This window comes from Ambystoma mexicanum, chromosome 12 (assembly GCF_040938575.1).
Source record: "Ambystoma mexicanum isolate Mex_15411 chromosome 12, UKY_AmexF1_1, whole genome shotgun sequence".
Classification (NCBI taxonomy): Eukaryota; Metazoa; Chordata; class Amphibia; order Caudata; family Ambystomatidae; genus Ambystoma; species Ambystoma mexicanum.
In genome coordinates, this window is record NC_090936.1 from 1189527027 (window position 1) to 1189550270 (window position 23244).

The 23244-nt window shown below is 46.9% G+C and overlaps 1 protein-coding gene across 2 annotated transcripts in view; it reads right to left on the minus strand.

Moving 5' to 3' along the window:
* MON2 (MON2 homolog, regulator of endosome-to-Golgi trafficking) overlaps positions 1-23244 on the minus strand; it is a 1155350-nt gene that overhangs the window by 318612 nt on the left and 813494 nt on the right. The window contains exons 28-29 of one of the 2 annotated variants that reach the window (XM_069629844.1): positions 15620-15637; positions 15198-15326 (exon numbers count right to left, since the gene is read on the minus strand). In XM_069629844.1, coding sequence (XP_069485945.1) covers positions 15198-15326; positions 15620-15637 — 147 coding nt within the window. The remainder of the gene's footprint in view (positions 1-15197; positions 15327-15619; positions 15638-23244) is intronic. The other variant, XM_069629845.1, reaches the window with a different exon arrangement.

Below are 23244 nucleotides of genomic sequence, written 5' to 3' on the forward strand. Positions count from 1 at the left end.
TAGATCTTCTCTTTAGATTTCCAGGCCAACAGATTCTCTGTGGAGCCATCCTTACCCCAGGTATGTTCAGCCTGTCTTTTTTGGTCCTAAATTCAGCCAATATTGGGGTAAACCATCTATGGTGATTATAATTATTTATAAGAACCTCTGGACCATCAAGGTCGTTGGTTTTGGTCATCAGTGATTGCATACAGCTGGCCAAAATAGGGGCAGTAACACCCTTAAAGTTTTGACCATATGCAGAAGCTCATGCACTCTACGTGTTATGGCTGGAAGTTTTAGCACACATGTAACAAAGAAATGATCGGACCACATGCAAGGAGTGGTCAATGTTTCCAATTTGTATATTTCCACTACCAATCACCAATCCAATCTAATATGTGAACTTTATTGTGCGTGGGTTCTGTGTTATGTACTATGACGTGGTGATTTTGCAACATTTTCTCCAGTTCTAATGCTTTTTTATCCAGTTTACCACCTTTCCATCCCCTATAATAACCAAACCAGAATAAGTGGTCATCATGGGTGTGATGAGGCGAACAATATCATCATTAAAATTATCCAATTCTCCTGGTGGGTGATAGAGCAATACCAAATTCATACTGTGATTAGGTTTGGAAATCAGTTTAACATGAATGATATCACTCCCTGTACATTCAATTTTTACCTCATAAAATCCCAACGGTTTTCTGCATATGATGGCGACTCCAACCCCAGTGTTTCCCTCACTGTGTTTTCCGAAGAATATATAACCCAGAGGGGTCACCTGTTCTATGGTGGGACCATGGGCGTCAGTAAACCATGTTTCAGTAAGACACAATGTCTACCTCACGCTCTTGGATATAGTTATGTATATTTAGTAAATGTTTAACTAGGGAGCGAGTGTTCAACAAAACCATGGCGAGTTCGGAAGGTGCGGTCACTGTTCCCTTTGGCGATGTTCTTTTATTTATTTTGCATAGTATGGGGGCATTATTACGATTTAAACTCTATTGGTCTGATGTTGTAGTGGAAAGGCCACTTGTAGCTCCTACTTGCAGGATAGCTTTAGCGGTCTCGCGCGCAGGCTCCGTACATGGCATCTGATCGTGAGAGGGCCTATTTTCCTTACCTATAGCTTCCATGTTCCCAACGGGAATCAGCGAGCCAAGACCTTTGTGCATGTCTGCACGTACGCACACAGACCTGCTCGTCGCGTTTGCACCTGTGGACATGAAGTATGCGCGGGAACTACAATGCCGCTGGGTAATGTAAGTCATGCCCCGCTTTACTCGTGTGTGCCGAGGAACTCGGATTCTAGTCACACGGATAGAACCTGGGCAGAACAGGCAGTAAAGTATAAGCACTAAGCCAGCAGGGTCTGAGCACAATACAGTACAAGATTTAAAACAAATTCAAGATTCAATTGATTCTCAATTCTTAGACTGCTTTTTAAGTTTCAATCATACACAACAATAAAATCTATAGTATTTTAAAAGTGCTACTAAGCAGGCAAGACACCTACTGACTATCTCTGAGGTGCGCTGGGGTGCGGCCCTGGGAGCATGCGCTACCCTGACTCCGCCCACCGGCGCCACTCCTCAGTCCCCATTGACGCATCGACAACATTTAACATTGCATAATGACACCAGTAGTATTAGGGAGGAGGATGGTGGGACGTTCAGAGGAAAGAGGACTAAGGGTCACTACGGTGTGTAACTTGTAATTACTCTTACATCCCGTCCCCTTTTCTTCATACTGCATGGGCGATTACAACTGAATCTAGCCCCAGGGTGGAGAGGAGACCCTCCTTAAGCAAACAAGTTCCTTAGAACCACCTGCCCGAAGAGCGCGTTTTACTTAAAGCCGTCGTCCAAACAGTAATTCTTACAGAAAGCCAAAGGGGTGGCTGCCTGTGATGCTGGAAATGCATTGGAGGGACAGGGCATCCCTGTCCTTGTCCTGTAGTCCTTTTTCATTTGTGTTCTGTAGTGTTTTCTGCCCAGGAGTCCAGGTGGGACTCCTGGCAGTGCACCTCTTCCTATTTTTGGTTTGGTGTACAGACCCATGAGATACCCTTATGGCACCCATGTGTGGGGGTACAACCCTGTGCCCCTAGTGTGTGTTTTTTGGGCCACCTGTGTGTGTCTCACATAGCAGGGTATGGGCTGGTGGCAGCTCCATGCTGAATTTGACAGGTGCTCTGAGTATCCTCCATTTTGGGATACCCAGGCCCTGCCATTGGAGTCAGTTGACTCCTGATAAGAAACAAGATGGCCCCTGTGGCCTCCTCCTTTCTATTGCCGGTTGCCTTGTTTTCCCAAAGACCTGGGAAGCCCTGACTGGCTGTTGGGTGGAAGTTCCATATACGGTATTGTAGTGAAGTCCAGGCCAGACTGGCAGGAGCCTTCCCAGTGACTGTATGTTGTGGGTACATCCTGTGGGTGGAACCTGGGTTAATGGAGTGTGTGACCAATATGCACCACTTGTTGTGGATGTCTGGTTTCTAGTATGAAACACAATAACTGACATCCCTGCCCGAAACTGGTATGAATGCAGTGTGTAGTGTTGAATGGCTGGGTACTTGTGCCAATATTCATTCCTTGTTGTGCGTGGAATGGCCTGAATACACTGTATGCCTTAATGGCTGACTGACTGCTGAATGCCCTTCTGAGTGAGTGGTTGCCTGAGTGTGACCCAGCAGAATGAATGGGAGATCAACAGTATATCTGGGGGCCTCTCACTGCTAGAATTCGTTCAGAAGCTGAAGTAGAAACTGACATTGAAACTGAAGCTGAATTTCGAAGCCTGAAGAAGAAGGTTGACTGTGGTTACCTTCATCGCAATCTGAAAGCCGCTGTGATGTCGAGACTGATCCAAGAGAGGACCTGATTAGGCGAGGAGAACGAAGATAAGCATCAGGCATTCCGTCCACCGTCGTCAACCAGGTTTCGCACGTTTGCTATAACCGCTGGAGGCCCATCGAAGACGTGTTGCCCAGAAGTGGGGACCGGTTGACACCGTACCATCGACGACCGGAGCCGAAACGCTCCTTTGCCTAAGACATTTTGATTCACGGACACGCTCGTCCGCAATGACGCCCGTCTTATCCCGCCAGAGAAGGCCAGGCCATCGATGTGTCGTGGAGCATCCGCCGGTGGGTTTCCCGCCACCCAAAGACCGTAGAGACGCCGGATGACTCGACACCCTTGCTGGCCCTTAGTTCTTCACAAACTCTTTGCGGTCCTGAACTATCCACATCGAGGTGCCCTGCACATCTCTTCCTTGCAGAACATCTTCGAGCTGTCGTCGACGAGCACTGCCGGGACCGAAGCTGCCGCCTCGACGCAGAGTTCACTTTCTTCGAGGGATCTCGACTATCTGTGGCTACTGCTTTAAAGTGAGCCGCTCAAGAAGCATCCGTCGATGACTCATCGTCAAACTCTGCTATTCCAGGTACATTGGGGTGGTAGAAATATTGTAGAAGGAAATAAGACTTAATGAACAATATATGGACTAGGCGTGTAGTATATCTTTATTTTACAGGTATCCCAGGTTGGGGGGTCCTCCACACAGAGTTGTGTTTAGTGGTAGGGGCCAGTATTCTGACAATTGTTCTAAAAAACTGCTTTCCTCCCATGTCTTTTGTTGATTACCTTTACTATTTGATTTGTGTGACATATGACCAGAGTACAGTTGATGCACTTTAATGAAATCATTATAATTGTTGTACCACTTAGAACTGTATATATTTGCCATGGTAGATTAACTGAGAACAAAGTGAGTTATTGTGATTGTGTATATAACTTTGACTCTTAATTATATAAAGATTGTTTTTTAACTAATACAGTGTGTGGACATTCCTTTGTGGGTGCTTGGGGACTACACTGTACTTGAGAACCAGCCTGTATCACCTCCTGAAAAACTAGGCCTCGATTGCTCGACTACTTTACCAATAATAGAGAATCTTGGCCGGGGTCCTCTGTGCCTCTCCTCTGAAATAAAGAGAACAGGAGTACAAACACCCCCCTCCAGTCTTTACACCGCCCTGCTTATGACTTGCCACGGAACATGCTGCTGGAATGCTATGGCCTTGGCCTTGGCTCTGACCGCGCGAGCGTGCATGTTGGCTGGCAGCGGCTTGTGCTGCCCCTCATAGGCCTCTTTGATAGCTGCAACCATCCACTGTGCAACAGAAGTCTTGGATGCCTAATAACCGGGTCTGGAGCCCCCAAAGGTGACAAAAAGTGCGTCCGACTTGCGGAAGCCCCGAGGCCTGTCCAGAGAGAATTTCCGAACGCGTCTGACATCCAGACAGTGCAAGACTCTCTGAGCCTCGTCCATGGGGTCAGCGAAGAATGTAGCTAAAACTATTTCCTCATTTAGATGGAAAGCGGAGGGTACCTTAGGTAGGAACGCCGGGTGAGTCTGCAGGACCACATTATCCCTGTGGAAAGTGGCATAGGGTTCCAATGCCACCAGAGCCTGGATCTAGCAGACACTGCGAATGGACGTGAGTCCTACTAGCAAAGTAGTCATATTGGTGAGCAGCCTGATGTCGGCGGATGCCATTGGCTCGAATGGTTTGTTTAACAAAACTCAGTAGTACACTTGCACACCAGTATTCAAATAGCAATTCTATGTAAATATTCTAATTCATAAGGTGTGTTTTAGTAGGATTCAAGGTGCAGGGGAGAAGGACCCGGCCTTGGTATCTGGGCCGGAATACAATAGAGAACAAAAAGAAATCCAAATTATGGAAAACTGCGTCTCCTGCACACTTTCCTGCAGCGCTTCCTAACCGCATCGCCGCCACTGGACCATTTCGATACTCCTAATTGGTAAGTCTATCCAGGGGTTACCTCTTTAGGCCCATGTTCTTAACCAGTTCCTCAGATTCTAATATGCACATCCTCCCCTAGGAGACAAGAATCAGCTAATATTCGGTACAGATGCGACTTCAGTAAAGAAACTACTTGGGAACCCCTTTCCCTCACCTGTAATAGAGCCACTTCTTCAGACCTTTAGAAGAGGGGTGAGTTTCTCCCAGAATGCTTACATCATGTATATCCACAAGGGTCAATGATTAGGGAGTTGCTAAAAACACCACATCTAATTTGAGTATTATGTTACTGGTCACACAGTGTGTTTAAACCGCCATTTTTTAGCACAACCCTGCCCATACTAAAACTTCTTCCTGATACCAATAAGTGTCTATTACCAAAATTATTTCACAGTTCGGTATCACCAGGCATCCAAGGACACTAGGGACTTGTTGTCTATCTCTTGACTATTCTTGCTAAAAATGTACTTGTTTTTTTTAAAAGAAAAAAAAAAACTGAATTTGGATAAAAATCTTTTATTTGAATACAAAATGTCATAAAAACATTCTTATGAATTTAGCATGACACTCATGTAATTTCGTTTCTATATATGTTCTTTATAGATGCTTGTGAAAGTTATGTTGAAAATGTAAGCCCCTGATGAAGAGAATATGAATCTCGAAACGCGTTGGGCCATCACAGAGAAAAAATCAATAAAAAGGAGAAGACCCTGGTATTCTCAAAAGGCAAAATGATCTATTGAATTTCTTTATGAACTGTTGTCAAAATTTTGAATCACTAGAGATTTTCAAAACTTTACTAACTCAACTAGGCTTTATGCCATCTAGAAAGTGTGCAGGGGACGCAGTTTTCCATAATTTGGATTTCGAATGGTTTGTTTGCCAGGGCGCCCAACACCACATTTAGGCCCCACACAGGTGTGGTTTCTTGATGGGCGGTTAAAGTCTGGACAAGCCCACCAGATGTTTCTTGACTATCAGGTTGGAAGAGGCGACCTCCTCCTACGAATTTCTGTAGGCCCCTAAGGCTGCCAGATAGGTGCGAAATGTGTCCACCTGTACGCCTGAGTGCGCTAGGTGTGCCGAGAAGGAGAGCACATCGTCCAGCGTGCACGTCAGTGGGCCGATCTCCTTAGAGTCTGCCCAGTGACAGAACCTGCTCCATTTACTCTTATATTGGCTCCTGGTTGCCTTGCTCCTAGCGCCCTGGATGATCTCCAGGTTATCCCGTGATAGGCTCAGGTGCTCGAGGGTGATCTTCTCAGGAACCACGCTGCGAAGGCTATTTTCTGAGGAGCAGGGTGGAGAACCCTGCCTCCCTGCTGGGATGGAGGTGTGCTGGACCCAGTAGGAGGTGAATTGGTGGTCTGTCTGTGAGGTCGAGCAATTCGGAGAAACAGGGTCTTGCCGGCCACCAAGGAGCTATCAAGATGATGCTGAGGTGACAAGCTTCCTTTATCTTCCGGAGTACCCTGGGGATAAGGGGTGTTGGAAGAAAGGCATATGCTGTCATGCCTTCCCATTGAATCTGCAAAGCGTCGCCCAGGTAGCCAGGGAGCCGTCCCTGCCAAGACTCAAACTGATGCCACTTCCTGTTCTTCCAGGAGGCAAATAGATCCACCCGAGGATGGCCCCACGTGTTGAAAAGCACCAGGTCGTTCAATTGCCACCCGTAATTGTCCGCTCCCAGTCTGCTGAGCCTGTCTGCTTCCAAGTTGGCCTCCCCCGGGAGGTGGATGACCATGAGGTAGATGTTTTCCAGGGCCCATTCCCACGTGCTGACTGCTAGGTTGCACAGCGGAGGGGACCTGGTACCCCCCTGCTTGTTGACATAGTACATGCTGGTGGAGTTGTTGGTCTGGATCAGGATGGCCCAGCCCCCAATGAGCGGAAGGAAGGCTCCGAGGGCTAGCCAGATGGCCCTGAGCTCCAGCCAGTTGATATGCAACTCCTGCCAAGTCCAGAAACTGGTCGCCGTGGCTGTCCAGAGTGGCTCCCCAGCTTTCCAGGGAGTAGTCTGTAGTGATGGTAACCTGCAGGGGCGGCTGCCGGAAGGGCTTGCCCATCCGCAGGTTGCAGTCCCTGGACCACCACATGAGGTCTGAGTGGAGAGAAGGCGGTATGCTGACCAGCTCTGCTTGGGACACCTTCTCCTGATTCCATGAGGCTGCAAAGGGCAGCTGTTATCTCCTCATCTGGAGTGCAGGGCGGCCAGAAGGACCGCTGCCATGATACCCAGTAAGTGTTGGTAGCACCAAGCCGAGGTCACTGACCTGGTAAGGAAGAAATACCTTCTCGGAGCACGTGTCCCAGATTAGGCCCAGGAAGTTGAGGCTCTGCGTGGGCGGCAGCAGTGACTCCTTGAGGTTTATAGTGAACCCCAGGTCATGGAGCATGTTCATAAGTGCGAAGGAAGTGTGGGTAACTCCCTCTGGGGATCTCGCCATGATGAGCCAGTCGTCCAGGTACGAATAGACATGGTGGCCCTGGGCCCTGAGGAGGGCTGCCACTGCATTCATGAGTCTGGTGAATACCCTGGGGGCTGAGTTGTGGCCATAGGGTAGCACCTTTACTGGAAATGACATCCCATGATCCTGAAGCATAGGAAGAAGCGATGTGGCTGCCAAATTGGGACGTGTTAGTAGGCATCCTTTAAATCCAGGGAGCACATCCAGTCTCCCCTGTCTAGTGTCTATGCAATGAGTGCTGGCGTAACCATTTTGAATTTCTGAAGAGGGAGGGCGAGGATGATGGTGGATAGGTCCAACAACTCTCAGGCCAGCCTGGCTCTTCTTTTGTATGGCGAAAATCCTAGAATAGAAGCCTAATCCTCTCTGGGAGGCTGATACTTCTTCCACTGCCTGGCTCACGACGAGCAACTGGCTCTCTGCCAACAGAGTTGCAGGCCCAATCTGTGGGAGTGGAGGGCAGGAGGGAGGAGAGGGAGGTATCGTTAGGTGTTATCCCATGAATACTACAGATAGGATTGTTCTGGTGCCAGAAATGCACGAGAGGCAAGCCTGCCACGTGTACCCGAAGGGACGCATCATGCCTTTTTTCCTTCGGAGGCTGCTGCTGAGGAGAGGGACTGGAAGAAGCCCTTGCTCCCCCTCACCTTTTGTTGCTTGAGCCGGTGCTGACTCGGCAAAGAGTCAGGTTGTCTCGACCTCCGTTCCTGGAATCCCCAGAACCCGCTGAACGACCGCCCCGTGTCGGAGCGTTGATGCAACTGGTTGTACGTCTTGGGTGTGGCCTTCGTCATAATAGATAAAGATTTTGCAGTCTGTGAGCTGTTCTTTTTATCTAATTCCTCCTGGGTGGTAGAGTGAAAGAGGTCACTACCCTCGAACAGAAGGTCCAATATGCAATCCTGGATGTCGGGGTTAAACTTAGTAGCCCGAAGCCAGGCCGTCCTTCTCATGTCGGTGGTGAAGCAGATGGGCCGGCCAGAGGTATTGATGTGGTCCACAGTGGACTCCATGATGTCCTGCGCTACCAGGCTGGCTTCTCGTAGACCTGTCTTGAAGCATGCCTGGCTCTGTGCCGGAAGTTCCGGGAGGAAGTCCGATATTTCCCACCAACGCTTCTGGTTAGCAGCTGCTAGCATGGCATCCGCATTGGCCTGATGCATGTGCAGGGAGGTGTTGGAGTACAGCTTCTTCCTGTAGGCCTTCAAGATCTTCTCCTCCTTGCCTAGCAGAGCAGAGGACGAGGTGGCCGAGGACGACTGAGGCTTTGAGTAGAGTGACGCTGCAGCGATCACCGGATGGTGCGGTTGACGGTGTGCCGTCAACAAGAGTGTATCTCCTCCATCTGTCTATAATTGGCATCGAGGCACCGATTGACAGGTTGGGCTGAGTGTAGCTTGAGCCACCTCTTCTTGGCCAGTGCCACGACATCCTTCTGCATCGGGATCCCCCATCTTGGTAGGGGGGGTGTTAGGGTAAGGACTTCTGCCAAGACCCCCTCCTCGGGTGCTCTACCTTGGGTTGAGGAAGGCCCAAATATTCTGCCAAACCAGTAAGCCTGTCGTGGACGGCCTTTGCTGACGTCATATCAGGATCCTCGTCCGTGTCCACCAGAGAGTCTGGCTGGTCCGCAGCGGGTGGAGAGGTGCTGGGCGCCATGGGCTGCGGCATGGAGAACGGAGTCGGAGTCTGCTGTGGAGGCTGGTGCGGGACCGCCTGAGTTGTGGGAGGCAGGGCAACTGGAATCCAAGGAGCCAGCAGGGGCAGCAGGGTTTGCGCTGGGGGCCTGTGGCACCGGAGCCATGGGAGGAATGACTATGGGTGCCGGTGGAGTGACCGGAGGGATCAAGTCCCTGACAGCATCCCTTAGGGTGGCCCCCATCTGGGGGGTTAGCATCAGAGCCAAAAACCTTTTGAAGAACTCTTCGGAGGCAGGAGATATCAACGCATTGGCTGGGGGCTGCTGGGGCGGGAGCGCACTCTGCTGAGATTGCAGGGGAAACCTGCTCTGTGCTGCTGATGTATGAACTGTGGGCCACGTACCTGGTTGATACCAGTCCCACCTTGAAACTCGTTCACCCGCCTGCTCTGTTCCTAGGAGCGGCATCGGACAAGCAGCAATGTTGTCTGGAACGGCGGCCATTTTGTCGAGCTGCATGTCACGTGCTAAAGTCGTGGTGCATGGCTCCCTGGGCCCATCCTACTCCACGACTCTTGGTGGTGGAGCATGAGGCCTACCCAGCACCTCAGGGCTTGGCCTGGAAGGCGTATAGCCCTCAGCATTGTCGCTGGCAGTGCTTCTTGAAGGTGCCCCCTCGGACATAGAACCGGTACTAGGGCATTGCCCCTTGGATGTACACCCGGTAAAAGAACCTTGTGGTCCCTCAGCACTGATTCCGTGAGGCTGGACTAGCCTTGGTGCGTGTGCTGGTACAAGAACCCGAGAGGTTCCTCCCGCTTGGGCGTTTCCTCAGGAAGGAGTCGCCCTTTTGGGTTGCAATGGAAAATAGAGGCCCTCCTTTGGGGGCCACAATCTCTGTTTGACAAACTTCTTCAAGTCCTCTGGAGGCGACCCTTCGAAGAGCTCCCTCCACCTAGCTAGCCTGTTCTTCAGTGCGCATGGAGTCAGTGCGTCGCCCGAGGTGCAACCTTCCCAGCCGTGGTCAGGGCCAAGGCAGCGGAGGCAAAGATCGTGGGGGTCAGACGTAGGAAAGAGCCCCTTGCAGGCTGGATACCTGCTGAAGCCCACTGAAGTCGGCATCCACCGGGGAGGAGCGTGACGCTGGAGGACCCAGTACATGGATGACAAATAAAGAAAAAAAGATAGAAGAAGAATCCTGGGAATAGCGAGTGGAAATACATGGCAGGCCCAAATCCAGGATCGCTGGTGAAATTGGCCTGTTCCCGTCGACGCGGAAAATGGGACTGGGGAGTGGCGCCGGTGGGCCGAGTCAAGGTAGTGCATGCTCCCAGGGTCGCACCCCATGCGTCTCTAAATTTAAAAGCGAAGAAGGTTTTTCTGGTGAAAAAGGTTTGTCTCCCGTCTCTAGGAAGGGACGCCCATGCAGTATGGAGGAAAAGGGCTGGGACGTAAGAGTAAGTGAACGAAAGCGAATAATAAGTGAGACAAGAGGAGATCGACAATTAGTGAAACTGCTATCAGAATGAGAAATATTACCCACTATGACTTGGAAGAAAAGATAGGAAGACCAAGAAAACTAGAACAAGGACTTTGAGTAAACCAAGAGCAAACAAATAAACAGAAGCAGAAAAGTCCCATAAGAGAATTGAAGGAACTGATAAAAGGAATAGCTTGAAGCAATTTGAAGATCATGTACTAACAAGGACTTGCTGGAACAGAAGGCAGTCATTGCCCTGGTCTTTAGTTATTTAGTATAAGTCGTAGGGTGAGCATAGACTAGTTTTTGGTCAAAGGACAGACTTTAAACCAGGGATGCTTGGGTATCAGGTAATATCCCCATATATATGGTCGCTGTAAATAATATCGCCGGGAAAAGGTTGCGGCGATATTATATGCGTGACCATATATATGGGGACATGGGCAAAAAAAAAAAATCAATAAAAAAAAATGAAAATAAAAAGTTTGGGGGTTGCGGGGGTGTCCCCCGCATGTTCCATGCAATAATGTCGCCACAAAAAACTGCCATTTTTCGGCAATATTTTTGCATGGCGAGATTTTTGTTGCGACATTATTACATGGAACCGATGCTTGTTGTCAGGTTTAGTTGAGTTAGGTAGGGAAAACCTTTAGATTAGGTAAAGGAAGGAATTTGCTTATTTATAATAATTACTTCTTAAAATGGCAAACCCTAGTCTGCCTCAGTCTTCTGACCTACCACAGTAGAAAATAACAGTGTTACAGTAACCACTAGTGGTTACATTGCCATTCCCCCTACGGAAACCAGCAGAAACAGAGCCCCCTTCAGGTAGAGTACTGCAATTCTAATTGTAATGTTTATCTTGTACTCCCAACGTACAAATGTAGTGAGTAAAATACTCCCATTTTGAAATCGAAGAAGCTATAAGGGCTTCCAGAAACTCTAGAGCATGTGATCCAGATGGGATACCATTGCACTGGGCAACTTAGATGCGGAAGACGGGGTCACATTCTGCTATAGGTTTTCCGATCCATGGTGTGACCAAACAGGGTTCCAGAAACAGGGTATAGGTTATTATTGAGATCAGTGGCAATCCAGCTTCCAATAAACTACTACATCCACCTGACACGGCCTCTGAAATATCTGCCAAGCCTGCCCCTGTGCACACCGAAGACAGCAAGTTAACATCAGCATTGTACAGCGGGTTCTGTTCGAACAAGGTTGTACAGATAATCTTTTACACTGTGGGAGGTCAAATTTGTCGATGGGGTTGAAAAGTTGCATATCTGTGCTTTGTGGACAAACCTAGACTCTTGGCCGAACAGCAGGCATGGAGTATAGTCCAAGGATTGTGAGTATTCTGCAGCAGCTGAACACTGCAGAATACAAGGTATGCAATAAGAGCTCAGATGTTGTACATCCAGCCCACTTATTGGGATTCATTGTACTTTTAGGCTCTGTCACAAGAGGTAATTGATCGGGGTATAGAGACGATTACAAATAGGGTGGAAAAACTCACCGGATGCCATGGCACCTTTCCCTAACAAATCCAGTTCAGTCCTGGTCCTAAGATTCCTTATTGGTGGACATAAGGTTGGAGCAGGGATAATTACTCACTTCACAATAACAGGCAGTATGAATGGCACTAAGTGGGTATTGGTGATATTCCTATTGCAGTAATAAAAACAAGGTAGTGTACTGTCAGCTGTGCCTCTGAGGCATAAGCCAGATCAACATGAAACAGAAAACGAGAATGAGAAGATCCGAAAGAAAACACAGGACTATGGGCCAACTTACTAGATCATTTGAGCCCAGCAGATGCCCCAGACCACACGGGTCAGCAGAAGCAGCTCAGTAAACTTCGACAAGGTCGCTGTGCACATTGAGAATTGTTTTTAGTGCTCCCTACTGCTTCATCCAGCTTATCCCTTAATGTGCTTGCTGTCCTTGTTTTATATTTAGCAGATGTGGGGTGGTTTGGTATCTAGTTTTGTTTACTGAATTGGCTAGAATTGTATGTTTTCTGCCCAGTAAGGAGGATTCTTTCTAAATATTTTAGTCTCGCCAAAGGATGTCCATCAATTGGGAGTAGGTAGACGCTTACAGCCTGAGATATACCATTGTGATACATCTGGAACACAATCATCCTCTGGATACAAATATTACACATATGGTTTACAACCACAACTTGAAGCGTAAATCCAGGCTGGTTGTTAGTACAAAAGAAGATATTAAAAACTAGATTGAAAAAGGTAAACCATTTCAGGACAATAATAGCATAAACACGTCAAAATGAAAGCCTACAAGAAGTAAATGAGAAGGCGATTCCCTTATAATAAAGGCAATCTATCAAACGCAATTGTGCCAGGTGTTTTGCTTTGCTCATTGACCCAGTAAACAAAAACATCCATTTGGTTTTCAACATGACCAACACACCTACTGTTAGGAGGTTTTACAAAAGTCTTATCTGTGATAAGACTTTAGAAAGCCCACCTTGGATGAACAGGGGACATCCCTTGGGTTTAGCCTGAACTGCCAAAAGATATTGTAGCAATGGCTGAGCAGCCAGGCTTAGTTTTCCACCCCACTGTCCTTCACACACACTCCTCTGTAATCTCTCTCAGCAATTTACAGAAAGGGGCGCTGCCAGAGTGCCTGACTAGAACCAGCTGCCACTCGAGGACTGGCTGTCCTGATTGGACAACCAAACGCCCCTTTCTGTAAATCGCTAAGAGAGATTGCAGAGGAGTGTGTGCTGGAACTGTATAAAAGGTGAGGCTTCTGGAGTATAAAGCAAGTCAACCACTGGAAGCTGAAGTATCCGAAGAAGACGACCGAGACGCCTGCAGATAACTTGCAACACAGTGAAGCGACCACTGCTGTCTGGACCCTGTTTTCTGTGCGACAGAGGAATTTCGAAGAGGACGACTCCTTCCCTCTGACTCGTGGGAACAACCAGTCCCAAAGCAAAATTTGTTCTGAGCCATCTCCGCAGGTCCTGTGAGTTTCCAGAGCCAAGAAACCCTAATACAAGGACACCAGCTGCCCATTCCGAGTGCAACATCGTGGAAAGGCCAAACTCGTCCAAATCTTTGCTGAACCCTCAAGGAGACCCCAGAGATCCGATCCAAATCGCCATGACCCCCTCAGCAGAGTGCGGGACTGTGATAAGCGAAGAAGATTGGCAGGGTGAATCACGCCCTTTGTTGGTGGTGCAGAAAAGGCACCAAATCTAGAGTGACCCAGGAAATTGATGAAAGCCATGCCAGAGGTCCTCCCTCGAGACTGCTGCTGAGCGATCCAGTCCATTGTCCTGCTTTTCGTCATCAGACCCAGGAATTCTGGAGGTCGGGTCCAGCAAAACCACATCGAATAGAATCCAGCCATGTCGTCTTCTTCAATTCTAAGGTACTGTGGGGAAAAAGGTATTGCTTACCCTGATCCGTGAAGTTGCTCCAGAGCATTGGAGTGCATCCAGAGGTGTCCAGGGGATCCCTCCTCATACCGCAGAAACAAGCTGCTCCTTGTGTCCCCTTATAGAGACCTTAACAGGGTCTCCACCGTTAGTTAAGTTGCTGCTCACAAGACTAGAGACTTGATGAAATCCACAAGAATTCTTTCTTATCTGCTGCTTGTCAAGGCTTTGAGCCCTCTCCAAACTGGCCTTAGACAGGGTTGTGTTTTCAGAGTTAAAAGACTTGGTGGGCTAAGAAACCATCTCTAGAAACTTGAACAGTGCTAGTGTTAAACTATTTTCCTTTCCTAAAGTCGCTTTCTTATATGTGTATCAGAGTAAATATCTTATCGTATTTCTGATAAGAACCGCAAGTGTGCGTAGTTACCAATAATACGATAACATTGTCTTTTCCAAGGGAAACCCGCCAAAGAAAAAGTCCCATCAAGACCTACCCCACCCAGGCTGGTAGAAGAAGGCTCAAGTCATCATGAACAGGGCTTAGAAAAGTACAGCCATCATTTTAGGCAAATAGTGACCCTAATGCCCCTTGTCGCAGCTGCAATGGCAACCTGCGACCAAATTCCACAAAAAATCATGCAAAAAGGGACACTGCCACCATCCTGTCAGAGGAACTTGTTACAGTAACTAAAAGTTATTGGAAACGTGAGAAAAGGGAGACAAGGTTTCTCCTCAGTACTACACATAAGGTGGGGTGTGCAGATCTCCCAAAATAAAACATAGGAGGGACAGAAGTGTGTCCCCCCTGCCCTGGTAACATGTGGTAACACAGGTAAAACGAAAAGGGAAGCTCAAGGAGCTTCCAGCAACGCTACACAAAGTGCTGCGGGCTGCAATCAGAAAAAGAAAGTACTAAAAACAGATAAAACGGTCCTGAAGGTTAAAGTGAAAGAAGGAATGAGCGTGGAAAGGGGTTCCCACTCACTCAGGAGAATCAGTCCAAAAATCCAATAGTCCAGCAAAAATGCTGGGAGACTCACAAAGTGGGGAGAATTTCACTCAAGAAGGAAAATATCCCCAACACCTGCAAATATCATGAACATATGTTGCACAGAACCTACACATCTGACTGGATGTTCTATTACAGTTCGACTGCAAGCTGAACCCTCGGACGTTTCAGGTTAACGTACTGTGGCATTTCAATTGGGTTTCATCGTACACATTTCAAGGATCGACTTAAATGCATGGAATAAAATAATATAGTAGAAATTCAGAGAGGAGAGTACATATGTGAACCTGCAGTTGATTGATAGAGTCACAAATTGGCAACTACAGCATAAACAGTCGATGTGAACGATGCTTGTTCGAATTACCTTGATAATGTTTTGAAGTACTTTCTCGCTAACAACAGCCTTATGGCACGCAGTCTTTTGGTATAAATCCACAACTACCTCCAGCGATCTTTCTGCAAATGGTACGTAATTCAAGGCTACCCACTCCGCCTGAAAAAGAATGTTTGTTACAGTGTCAAAGATCTAATTAAAAGAGCATATTGAGGGTTAGTACATTTCTCGATTTTCATGATCACTGTCCTGCATGCACAAGCCCCATGAAGTTATGAGATGAACGGGGAAAAATCGAGGCAAGTTCGACCCAAGCAAGAGTCTAGGCAAAGCAGGATCTACAACAAATCAAGGTGGACGTGGGTTATCCAATGCCATGTTTAAGGAGGTGAAAGGTTCAAATCTATGCAAGTGTATCGGGTAAGGGCAATCTTCAAGGAAATAGGACTCACCGGTGCAAACAGTTGGATCTATTGTGATTCCATTGTGTTGCAGGACACATAGAATGAGAAAAGTTGAGGTACATAAATTACCTTCTAGGAAATAGTTTACAAGTCTTAGATTTTAAATTTATCACACAGGTAAAAATCACAAACTTAAGATCACATTTACATTACTGAAAAGCTTACAGAATAAACATTTATTGATTTCTGTTGTATTGATCTGAACTTTGATTAACAGTAGTAAAACAAAATATACATCTAATCCAAAATCATCTGTGCACATTCTTTTCAGCAGTGCAATTTTAATGCATAAGTTGGACAAGTTAAATTTACTGAGACTTCAAGATGCTACTTGCTGACCATACCAATCGTGTTCGTGGGTAAAGGGGTTATTAACCTTGCAAAGGGCTCATAGCACCACACTGCAGGCTCCAGAAAATATTGTGCATTGTTCTAAACAATTTTCTCAAGGGCAGAACCCCGCTTGTACCTCACTACATTACTTGGGGCTCCCATGCTATGTTCGGTCGTTCATACTCACTTTTGGGAGATGTTAATGGTCCTCCACTATGAACATTCACCTGCCATCAGTGGCCAGTGCCCTTTCAGGAGGTGCCTGCTCACCAATCGATGCCTCCGTCACTGGCATGTGCATAATGTTCCTGGCCAAGCATAATTGTGGCTTGTACGTTTGGGAACCAGAGGCCAGGCGCTGGCCCCTACCTTGTTTCTACTCCATGGGAAAAATGTAAGGTTTATTTAAAAGGTTTACCTGAATCGTTCACCTATTGCAGTGCGCTGCAGGCACCTGTGTAAGGAACTCATGGTGGCAACAGTAAAGACAGACAATTGATCACAGTTCAAGGGTGTTTGTCGAACTTTATAATGGGCGAGTTAAACGCCTACTCTAAATCTAAGATGGGAGCAAGCTACGATCATCAAATAACAATAAAGCAGTCCTAGTGACATCTTGTCAAATAAAAAGGGCCTATACGGAAAAAAAAAACTATTGCCAAGCCTTACTTCTAAATTAGAAAAGAGTGTGGGATATGTTCACAAGAAAAGAAAGAAGTGTTCACAAAATGACAAGTCAGGATGGTATGGATGGGTCTCCCTTGCCCACGTTTGAAGCACAGGACAAGACGGGACTCTCGAGCACAGCACACTCCTTGGCCCTGTCAGCACAAAGTTCACAGTTCAATTCAATATTAAAACCTTCCAAGGCCAAACCTCCTTCTTACAAAGGTCTCTTGCCTTAGAAGGCCTTTGGTGTTTCAAACTGACAAAAGTTCTCCCCGTTATCTTGCAACTTGGCCGATTGCTCTTCGCCCCAGAATCTCCCTCCGTCGGGCTCGGATCCTCCTTGCAGTTTTGGGCCTCCCTCCATCGAGTTCACTACAGCCTTTCTTTAACACAGTTCATGTATTTCCAACACAGTTCATGTATTTCTTATTTTCATCAGAAAGTGAGGTTTTCCTTCTCCTAGCTTTCTTTCAGCATTTCTCTGTCGGATTCACACTTGCCACATTCCACAGTTCACAATCTTATTGGAAAGCAGGGATCCCTTCCCCTAGCTATTATCTGGCAACAGGTCAGAGACTTTCGACTGTACAAGGGATTTGACGTAGCCCTTGTAGGACCACTCTGATGCCTTACCTTTCCTAGTGACTTCTGGTTTTTGTACTTTCAAAACAGGTCCCGATTAGAGCCTTTCAAATCAATGCCCACATGGTGCCGGATCCCTCTGCATCCGGACCTCAACTGGGCTTTCTTTAAAGTTCAAACACTCACACATTCTTTCTCATGCAAATTCCCTGCATTCAAATTGTTGCTACTTGCAACCTTGGGCTCAACATAGTTTAGTTTGACATCAGCTTCTTCCGACTCACCGGCTGTGCTGAACCCGTTGGCTTCTCTGATCTCTCGAGTCAAGGATAGTACCATGGTAGTCAGCTTGCCTCTCTGCCTGCTTCATCAATGCGGGAGGCCCCTCTGTACTGTGGACATCTGCTGCTCTGCACGCCAGCTGACACTCCCGGTCTTATGATTTCCCTTTTGGAGGCTTCGCAGGTCTGAGCTGAAAAGGACAAGGCCAATCCCCCCCTTCATCATCCTTCCAGGTCTCGCCGCCTTTCTCCTCCGTTTGAACTGCCGGTTTGGTGTAGCTGTTTCCTTGTGCGTTCGGCCTTGCTCGAAGTGTGCTTTCGTGCTCCGCCTTTTATCCCTGTGGGGAAGGTAAAGGGTCGTCAGGTGTGTGTGGTTATTGTCAATTGCCTGACTCTACCTGACCCGTATGTTGGGACATGTCAGGTAAATGGCTCTGGTGTTACTCTGTTGCCTGTTACAGTGTAAGAAAATGTTTGTGAGGGAAGGGGCGAGGGGGTAGAGCTTCCAAATATCCTACAGGGTAGGATGGGGAAAAGGTGTTACAGGGAAGGGGATACCAAGTCTCAACCTCAGTGTCCCACTTCCACTCCCTGAAGACCCCTCGCTCAGGTGATCCTCCCCCACCCCTAGGAACTGGATCCAATAGCGATGGCCGTGTCCTGGCTACCCGGACGACAGATCTCCGGGTACTAGCAGGTGAGACACCTTCAGGTTTCTCACACCTGTGACAGTAGGATTATCATGTGCATTGCTCTTGTGTTGTGGTCAAGGCTGGCCCACAAGTCTTTGGCACAGAATGTGTTTCTTCCAGGAGATTTGGGGCCGGGACCCTTATTCTTCATTACTCCGCTGCCATTATATCATTTTTAAGTATGTTATTTGTATGGTTGTATTAACAAGAAGTGCCCATGCTTTTATTCAAAGTAAAATAAACCCAAAGCTTCCATTTTATGAAAAGATTCAATGAGGAGTACAGTGTTTTTCTAGAGTGTGGTTGTCTCAAGGTCTGCCATTCTCATGGGCATTTTCAACATGTGGCAATATCTTTGTACTAGGAATGGGAAGGCATGTTTGAAACATTTGGTTTTACAGTCAAGTCAGGTGATATTCAACTTCAAGGAAATAAGATAAGAAAAATACAGACCAATTAGGCTCAGTTGTCTTCCAGTTCATGGTAAGGGATTCTTGCAGAGGAGGGTAGGCCATTTCCGCCATCTAATTTTGCATTTAACTTGATTGAGAAGTGCACCAAGTTTTGTTCTTCTAGAAATAACTAAGACCAGTCTTTATAGAAGGAACGTTTTTTGAGAGTTCAATAAAATGCTTTCCCTTCTCTTTACATCACAATATATTCAGAGGATTGGAAGCTGCACCATTTAGAAGTCACTGAGCCACTAAACAGCACTGTCTCCTACAGGATAGACAGAATGCACAAAATAGACACTATGGTTCAGACTGTATAATAGAATAATGCTCCCTACATTCAGGGCCTCGACCACCAAAAAGGATTCAGAAGCAATTGATACATTGACCTTTCATTGCCAACACCTCTAATGGGAGATACTATGGGCCACAGGCCTTTGGTTTCCATTCGGAGACTATGTTATGTTACTTTGCATTTATATAGCGCCTTATGTACCATTGGTATGGTCTCAAGGCGCTGGTAGGTTGAACGCCCTCGGGAACCGAAGTTCAAGTCAGTAGAGAGAATAGAGAGAGTCATAAGGTGCGTGTGCGCACCGGATATGTGTGCAGCTGGTGGGGCATTCGTGTGATAGCTGCTTCTTAGCGGTGGGTGTGGTGGTTGAAAGATCTAGAGTATGTGTTTGTTCCGGCAGGTTGTTATCCAGACCGATTCTGGCTGCGTTAGGCCTGAGGAGAACGCCTAGGCTGGAGGGTGCGTAACCAGCAGTGTTTAGTTAAGGTGATGGGGAGTATGAGGCAAGTGGTGGTATGAGAACAGCTATACTGAATGGTGTCATAGTATCGCAGTGTTCTAGTTGAGTGGTGGTGTAAAGAAGAGTAAGCATGGAGATGTGATATGGTGGTTTACCATAGGTGCTGGAGATCGAGCTCATTCCAATAGTTCCATGTACTCCGACTGTTCCATGCATTACGACCGTTCCACGCACTCCGTTTTATGCACTCCAACCATTTTATTATCTACCACCATTTTATGCACTTCATATCGTTCCATGTACTCTAATCATTTTTGTACCATCTCCAGTCCGTGCCCTCTATCTATTCCGTGCATTGCATTCGTTGCATGAAATTGCTCAGTTCTATGCACTCTATCGGTTCTATGTATTCCTTCTGATCAGTGCACTTCGTCCGATCTATGCATGTCATCCATTCATCATCCGGTCTGCTCCTTTCATTCGTTCTACCCACGTTATCCTTTCTTCATGCATCATCCATACATACACAGTTGACCCATACACCCTGTTTCATCCGTTCTATCCACATATGTCATCTTCACACGTTCCATCCACTTCACCGGTTCTACCCGATTCACACGTTCCATCCCCATCACCCGTTCCGTCCACTTCGCCCGTTCCAACCACATCACCCGTCCATCCACCTACTGCATCCATTGTACCATTTCACCCGTTTTGTCCATACACTTCTTTTGTTTTACCTACTTCACCAGTTCCACTTACTTTACCCGTTGCACCCACATACTTCACCCATTCCACACTAGTTCATCCGTTCCAACCACCTACTTCACCCGTCCCTTACAACCACTTCACCTGTTCCGTACCCACACCATACCCTACATCTGCTCAACACAACACCCTAATCCTGCTCAACACCACAACACCCTGCGTCTGCTCCACCGACTTCGTCCGCTCCACTCAGTTCATTCATCCTGCATTATCAGTTCAGCCCATGTTACTTGTCGCACGCCCTCGATCCGTTCCGTGCTCTCGGTCTGTCCCATGCACTACACCAATCTCATGTACTCAAATCATCTATTCTGTTCGTTCCATTTATACCATGCACTCCTACATTCCATGCCATCTTTCTGTGTACTCATCTATCTCCTGTATTCATCTTTCCATCCTCTTCACATTATTCCTTTTGTCCATTGCAATAAACTTGTCCATTTAATTAAATTCAACCGCTTTACTGCTTTCATACAATTTATTCTTTTTATCGACTTCACTGCTTTGATCCACTTTACTCATTCTATTCTGTTTGTCCTTTTTAGTTTACATTAGAGGTTATTAGTTTTTGATTTTTCTCGCTTGGATCATGATGTTTTATTATTTGTTTTATTGTTACTTATTATCTGGTAGTTTGGGTTAGTTAAATTGCTGTTATCCAGTTTATTCCTCTTGTCCACATTGATCCACTTGTCCATTACATTTATTTCGTCCATTTCATTAATTTCAGCTACTTTACTGCTCTCGTACAACTTATTCTTTTTATCCACTTTGCAGTTTTGATCCTATCACTGATTCTATTTTGTTTGTCCTTTTTAGTTAAGCTTAGAGGTTATTAGTTTTCGATTTCTCGCTCGGATCTTGATGCTGCATTGCTATTTATGACCTAGCATTTGGGCAAATGTCATTGAGATGCTGATCTCCAGTTTGAGTTAGTTTGAGTTCGGGGTCTGTTTTAGGGGGAAGAGCCAAGTTTTCAGTAATTTGCGGAGACATGAGGTCTTCAGTGAGTTGGATGTGGGGTGGGAGTGTGTTCCACAACGTGGGGGCCAAGGTTGAGAATGATGATCCGCTTAACCTGACTGAGTTTGTTTTTGATATGACTAGGAGGCAGGCTGAGCTTGCTTTTAGAGTATGTGCAGGGTGATAGGGTTTTAGTTTGTCTTGAAGATATTGAGGTCCGGTTTTATGCAGTGCTCGGTGAGAAATGCATAAGGTTTTGAAGGTCACCCTTCAGGCAACAGGAAGCCAGTGTAGAGTTTTGAGGGCTGGGGAGATGAGGTCTCTAGGGCCAAGCGCTAGTAGCAGTTTGGCTGCAGCATTTTGTGCTCTTTGCAGTTTAGTAAGTTGGTATGCGAGGTAGAGGGGATTAGCGTAGTCCAGTCTTGATATAACAATTGATTGGACCAAAGAGAGTCTGTTGGGAAAGGAGAGGTATGGAAAAATAATTTTATTAGAGGTTTGACATGAACCGTTTTGAATGCGTCGGGAAAAATTCCTGAGGAAAGGGAGTCATTTATGATGGTTCTTGCGTGTTCTCCTGCGCAGGTAGATGCAAAAATTTCTTTGAGGCTTGTGGCCGGGCAAGGGTCCAGCTGAGAGCCGGATGGTTTGCGGGCAGAGAGATGTTTGAGAAATTGGTCAGCTGATATTGAATTAAAGGAGTCGAACGTTGTTAGGGTAGTGGTCGCAGGCGGTGGGTTGGCCGGTATGGGGGGTGGGTTGCCTTGCAGGTGTAAGAGAGCTAGTTTGTTGGTTAGAGCATTTGTTCTTTCGAGAGCTGTGGTGTAAAAGTGGAGAGTGAGTCGCACAGCGATTGTGAGGGGGTCGGGACGGTGGTGGTGCGTGACAGTTTGGTGAATTGTGTGATGATTTTGAGAAGTTCTTTGGTGGGGTTTTTACAGTTTAGGATTCAGGTGTTGTAATGGGCTTTTTTTGCTTTCCGGATTTCGGCTTTGTACTGATGGAGGTGCTGGGCCAAGGTGGTTCTGCTTAGGGGTGTTTTGTCTTTCCGCCATTTCCGTTCTAGGTATTTATATAGTTGTTTACTGGTCTTCAATTCAGGTGTGAACCATCTAGGGAAAAGGCCACGGCGGGCTGATGGTTTGCAAGAGGGTGTGAGCCGCATTAGTGAGGTGTTGAGCCATGAGTTAAAGGCGTCGGGGTTAGTTGATTATTGAGTAGGTAGGTAGGCGGAGGAGTCTGGCGGAGTGCGTCGGCTAGGTCAGGAAGGATTATTAGTTTCTTCCAGCATTTGCATAGGTTCGGAGGTTCAGGTTTGGGTACGGGAAGCGGGTTGGGTGAGCGAATGGCGAAAGAAACAATGAAGTGATCGGACCAGATGATAGGGGTGGGAGGGGTTTAGACTACATGAGATATTGGCCTTTCAATCGCCGTTTCTGTGCTTAGGATAGATCGCTGTCAGATTGCTGATCTCTCACTCACTGTGGGGTGGAAATTCTGCCAGAGATTACTTTTCCGAAACCTGGGCTGCCCCTGCATTGTGCAGATCATTCTTTCTGGGAACGTGAGCCAAGTCCCAAATCTTATCTTTTGCCTCATCCAGAAGCCTGTGGCTCCAACAATAGCTGCATTGCTGTTTATTTAAAATGATTCAGAAGACTCCATTTTAAGCGGCTCTGAAACCTACAGATACATGTGAGAATACCATGTTTATTCAGAGGCAAGTGGATAAATCCTCTGAAGCAATTACTCAAATCTTTGGTCCAAGAAACATGTTGCATTCAGCTGCCGCCCCCTGGACTGCTTTGCCAGACAAAGTGGCCTTCTGCCATTTGGGAACATACACTCACATGAGATTTGGGACTAACACCTAAATGAAGTTTGATATTAGGAGAAGTTATTTACAAGGTATTAGCAAAGGGAAAGCATTGTATTGTTTTGATGCTCAATGAGAGCGGGCTCAGCACAATGACCTCCCGCTTCTACTGAGGGCGGGCCACACCCCCTTTCAACTTATCTTAAGCTTTCTAAAAGGAAAGTCTTGAAACTGATGTAAGTGAGAGCTCTAAAGCTGCCCCATCACTCGTCAAATAGCTTTTCAAAGTTCTAACCTAAAGG